The 5,511-nt window shown below is 49.3% G+C and overlaps 1 protein-coding gene across 1 annotated transcript; it reads left to right on the top strand.

Annotated features, from left to right (window-relative positions):
• Positions 1 to 174: 174 nt before the first annotated feature.
• On the top strand, positions 175 to 666 carry FTJAE_11585 (peptide-N4-(n-acetyl-beta-glucosaminyl)asparagine amidase A; the record flags this gene model as incomplete). The annotated part of the gene is made up of 1 exon (XM_037344542.1): positions 175 to 666. The coding sequence occupies one exon, from the start codon at positions 175 to 177 to the stop codon at positions 664 to 666; it is 492 nt and encodes a 163-aa protein (XP_037201345.1).
• Positions 667 to 5,511: the final 4,845 nt, after the last annotated feature.

Raw genomic sequence — 5,511 nt, forward strand, 5'->3', positions numbered from 1 at the left:
CTCCCCTCCCTCCCCCATCACACGTCTCCACTTGTCTAAGTTACCTACTTTCCACAAGGGCAGCTCTATTTCCAGCTCCCTAGCCTGGAAGTCTCTCTTTGATACATGCACGACTCGCCTACATCAACCCCATCCACTTGGCCTGCTTATATTAGACGTACAAGTACTACCATGATGACCACCACTTCCCACGATTCTCCTCAGTATTCGCCTTATTGCTTACCCTCCTTCCGCCCTGTCTCTTTCCAAAGGCCACAGCCTCAGCCTCAGTCTCTGTCTCTGTCTCTGTCTCAGCAAGAAGCCCCATACCTACATTACTCCAATATCAACAACGTAACATACGACCTTGACTTTTTCAACGTCGACAACATGGCCGCCGCAACTGCTAGTCACAGACGCCCCCATCAAGACGACTCCAGCGTCGCGCAGGCTCTTGAGATTGCTCGTGAAAGCCCTGATGGCTCATCAGACCCTACTATCAGCAAGATACTCGAGAGTGCTCTGAAACGAATCTGGTTCAAGGTGGAAATGCAACCCGACTCATATGTCATGACTCGAGATGAGTTCGCTGTCTTCAACTTTTTTCAGGACCGCTTCATCAACAGCGTCCACACCAAGAAGGCAGTGGACGCTCGAAAGCGATACTGGGACAACACTCATGCTTGATCGCCCACCGGGTCTCGTTGCATAAGACGCCTTTGTCTTCCGCATCCTTTGTTCTACTCTTCTACAAATGAAGGGCTTCTCTTGCGCATTGGGCGGCATAATACAGCTACACGGCTGAAGGATTATGAGAGACGAATTTTCTTTCCCTTTCTTACCCAACGAAACGCGACACCGAAGAGCCAGCCAGGGTTCCGCCTACACCCTTGCGCATATGAATATCCACAGACAACACGGCTTGGCCCAAACTGATGCAAACATCCGAATTTCCGACTCACTGCCCATTGATGCCTACTGCTCAGCGAAGTGGGCAAATTGATAAGAAGCGAGAGCTGAAACTTGGGGCCCGTATCAAGGACTCAAGTCCACTGCAGAAGAGTGAGGCTCATGAGCCACGAGGGAAATAAGCCAGTAGTCTGTCCCTTCTTCGCCTGGAACACTGGTTTCCCACGGTGTCTTTCAGCGACTCGTTGATGCATTCAAACTCTGCAAGCCAATGATGCCATCCGCAATGTCAAGTCATGTTGGCCAACTTGAACGGACAAGACAATGAAAGAATCGACGCCACTCACTGGGCAGCCCTGGATGATCCGCCACAACGCTCCAAACCCTGGTTCCTGAGCCCGTTAACTGAGTGGGTCTTGCCAACATCTACCAGTATCGTTCACATGGCGCCCCGCTATTCTGTTCCTTGTGGCTTCAATCTCCGAGTTTCTCTCTGATGGCTGGCGTTGTTACCGTTTCCAAATACCTACACATGCAACCCAGTCATCCTGACACTTCTCGCAGGGCTGCAGAACCAGAACCTCGTCGTGCAGTGACGAGGAGTGGCGCGGCTCTCCAACCTCGGGCTTGTGTTTGTTTCAAACTTCTTTCACAGCCAACCTGACTCGTCAAAGTCTAGCCCTCGTTGCATCGTCTTAAAACCATGAAGGATAATTCTAGCATCCACTATTTAGTCATTGCGAACTCTGTTCCTGACTCGCTGGCTCTTCGTATCCTTCACAACCGACACTTGTTCAATCCTTGATATTGTGGTATATCTCCTTGTTCGGCATCGCTCCTAGGTTCTCTGGCCTTTGCCGAACTCTTTCTTCTCTGGCTGCTGGCAGTCTCCCGTATGTTTGAAGTCGCTGCACGTACTTTCTCCCATTCTTTAATTTTTTTGTCGTGCTATGTGGTTCATTACCCTTTGGGTTATGTCGCCGTAGTCGGCAATTTTTATCTCTGTATTTTTTTTATCATACTTTTTTCGCTATTTGTTATGTCGCAAAATGCTTTGTACTATAGATATACCAGTAAGCATCTTAGCTATTCGTGTTTGGATTTATGTGTATATAGAACAATTTAGGGGATTGTGCTCTATTCAAAGGGACCATCTTATTAACTTTAATTTGCCCAAGTTGAACTCGTACAGTCATGTTATTATGTTGGTGCATCTTGTTCAATATGACGAACGATCAAATCCCTTAAAGTTTGCTTATCACCACTGGAGGAATATGGAGGGTGTAATTTAATCAATGGGAGCAAACTGGCTCGGACAGGGATATGAATGCGCGAGCGAAGAACATTACGCAGCATCAAACTCAAACGAATGACCTTATGACAGCATAATAAACGTTGAGAGTTAGTCGTGTTGGGTGTTGTGTCTTTGAGTTTGCCCTTCCATCACTAACTCTCGATAGTTCGTCACTAGCATCCGGGTGCAGCACACAGCATACACCGTTATAACCATCCATGGATACCTGGTACTTACGTGGCCAGCAAGGAGTTAACGTACTCGCCATTCTGTAGACCAGCATGAATGTGCTAGAATAGGTACGTTATGCTAAATGGGCATGTCATTAACATGTCATCTAATTCAAACGCCATCTAAAGCCCACGTATAGATCTCTGAAATATCGTTAAAGTATGAGGTCTATCTTTAACGGCGGTAACGGCGGCAGCGGGAGCAGAAGCCCCGCCGTTATATCGCCCGTGATCTTAGGCTTGGGCGTTGATCAGGCATCTCTGCCGTATTTCGCAGTGTTGGCTAGAACGTCCCACAATCGTGGCCATGATCAAACCTTGTGAATGCCGTGATCCACTGAGAAGTGCTCGAGAGACCGCCCATTATTAATGAGTTTTCTCATAAAGTATGTACCTTTGGAAGACTGTTGCAAGTGGAGACCTATCTTGGGTAAAGGTGTGGTGAATCTTGCGGTATCTCTCAGGCTACTCTAGGCAAACGTTTGTAAGGGAATGGATTGTTATGAGGCGTTTCACTTCAACATTACCTAAACCCGCCAGAGCCATATTCGCTGCCTTGGGATACATGTTCCCGGATGACGATGCGTAGGCCGATTCCTATACTCTGGCTCGGACATATTGTACGAAATCATAAGGGATCAGCATTAGAGGCTGCCGCGAGGCCTCAAACTCGAGTCCACAAAGGGGAGCTGAGCGTTTGTACAACGCCGCTTCAATAACGTCGCGCCACAAGATTGCCCTTTTCAGAGCCCAGGCATCCAGATACGGGTTGACGCTCTTGGAGCAACGTCTTGGTAGTATTACCCCCAGAGGAGGAGGGTGCACCAGGAGCTCTAGTAGTGTGCGAGACTGAATAAGGAACAGACCTACCGGTACTGGTAGCTCACTTTTTGAGCCACCGATGATCCTCTTTGCACCCTTTGATGGACACGATGAGCAGCGGCCGCTTGGCTGATTGCTTGAAGATGTCGGAGAAAGGACGTTGTAGCGCTCGCGCCAGGAAAGTATATCTCCAGACCATTAGCAGGCCTGAGCCAGACAAACTTAATCCCAGGTCTTGACCATCGTGATGCCCAGAATGGCGGACTTGACCTCCGGGGACCAGCAGGCAAAGCAAAGGCATCTAGGTCGAGGTGATGTGCATCAAATGCTTGGCTTCCCCAAACAATATCAAGAAGCCAGTTGAGTGAAACGATCTACTTTGGCATTCTGCACATGGGTGAAGAAAGTTACAGTTGCCCCAGTGGTACTAGATATTGTGTTTGCTTGCTGTCCGTCGCTTCCGGCACCAAGGACAGGTATTCCCGGTTTGAGACTGGGTAAGGGCACTTTTAGTTAAAACGTTTAGATCTCGAAATATCACTACCGACAGTCACGATCCCACTACGTATCGTGTTTTTATTATCTGATGTTGTGCGCGCAACACCTGTTGAAGCGTAGCGCAGAATCGAGGCTCGGGGAACACCTACTAACTTAAGATAGGGGCGTCTCAGAGCCAAGCCCTGTGCCATTTTCGTTGGCGGTGAAGCTTTTGGAGAGTCCGGGAAATCGGTAACTTGATGTTTGGAAACTCTAATACTCGGGGAAGCCTAGTAGAGCATGACGTGTGTGTATCAAGCGAGCGGTTATGGGGGTGAAGATGGGGGTTCCAGAAGACTTCCGGAAGAGGCAATGCGTGCCGATTCAAAGAGGGAAGTCAGGCAGTGTGAAGAGCATGACGGCGGAAGCGAGACCGAGCAAAATGGAATAACTAACTCGACGCTAAGCAACTAATAAGAGTTGCTTCACAGTTCACACCTCTCGTCAAAGGGCGCTGCTAGCCAACGCCCATGTATCCAGTACATCGAGTCCAAACCTGCCGTAAGAGGCCTAGAGAAAGGGGTAATGTCGAATGTGGAAAGTTCTCTGGTCCTGAGCCGTGAGTTTAAGCCCGATACGGCGGGGATGGGCATGAAATATTCCGAATCTGCGGTACGTAAGGACCCGAAAGGTTGGGCGAAGTTGCTAGTGATGCTGGCAAAACCTACATATGAGCGGCAGCTAGGTAGTCGGTCATTAGATTTCTGTTAAGTGGCCGCGGACATGACATGATTAACAAACTTTGTGGGTGAGCCCAGTGACTCGGTATGTGGGAGCAACGCCTTTTAGTGAATCGAAGCGGTGAGCAGTGACACCGCCGCGCTACTGAACCTACCAACAAGGCATGACATTTCCAAGCTGTTTCTTCAATGCCTACCTACTTATCCGACTGATGAAGTTGATGAGGCTCTTTTTTGCTGTGAATCATGACAGCGGATCTACCCAGGTATCCTGGTCCGCACAAGGGACTGACAGCTGCAGCCAGGGTGGCCTTGTCCAATAGCGAGCGAGCAGCGATGGGTGTTGCATTGAGGGGAAGAATTACGAGGGATGGATGGATGGCGTAAAGTGATGTTGACCTGGGCTGCTGCTACCAGTCAATTTGGCGCTATGCATGCCACTGCACTGACCGCCCTTTTCTAATAAACGATGTCTTGCAGCTGACCTACCTCGGTAGCTATGACATGCATCTTGGGCCTTGGTTTTTCAGATTGCCGTGAAATGTCGGGGTTCGTGATCCACTAGATAGGCACTAGATAGGTTTCGTTCAGTCTTGCAGATCCATGGAACGGCATCCGGCCCATCCAAAACACAGCGGTAGCACTTCTTTTACATCTGGGGGTATGCATGTACTGTTTCTGAATCAAGCGCCAGCCAAGCAGTCAACCCCAACGTCATGGGCAATCTAGTTACCCAGTTGGTTACTGAGTTCACAAGAAGATATGTTTGATGTTTCAACCAGCTGAGCGACAGCAAGCCCTACCCGTCTCAAGCTGAGTGAAACAGTGAAAGACACAATTCGGGCTAATAGGCGAACGTTAGACCTGAAGATGGTTTAACGGGGCAGCCAAGCCGCGAGAGCGGTGAAGGGTGCGCAGTAGCGAATTGCTTCGTTTTGTCATGCTGTGTTCATCCCATGGGTGTTTTCTCGAGCCGGCCGGTTGGAAAGGCAAAGACGCCACCGAGATTTGACAGCCAGATGGCCTTGATGGCGTAAAGATGTTTCGATGAGTCCGAGAG

This window comes from Fusarium tjaetaba (genome assembly GCF_013396195.1).
Source record: "Fusarium tjaetaba strain NRRL 66243 chromosome Unknown NRRL66243_c0000291, whole genome shotgun sequence".
In the NCBI taxonomy this organism is placed as follows: domain Eukaryota; kingdom Fungi; phylum Ascomycota; class Sordariomycetes; order Hypocreales; family Nectriaceae; genus Fusarium; species Fusarium tjaetaba.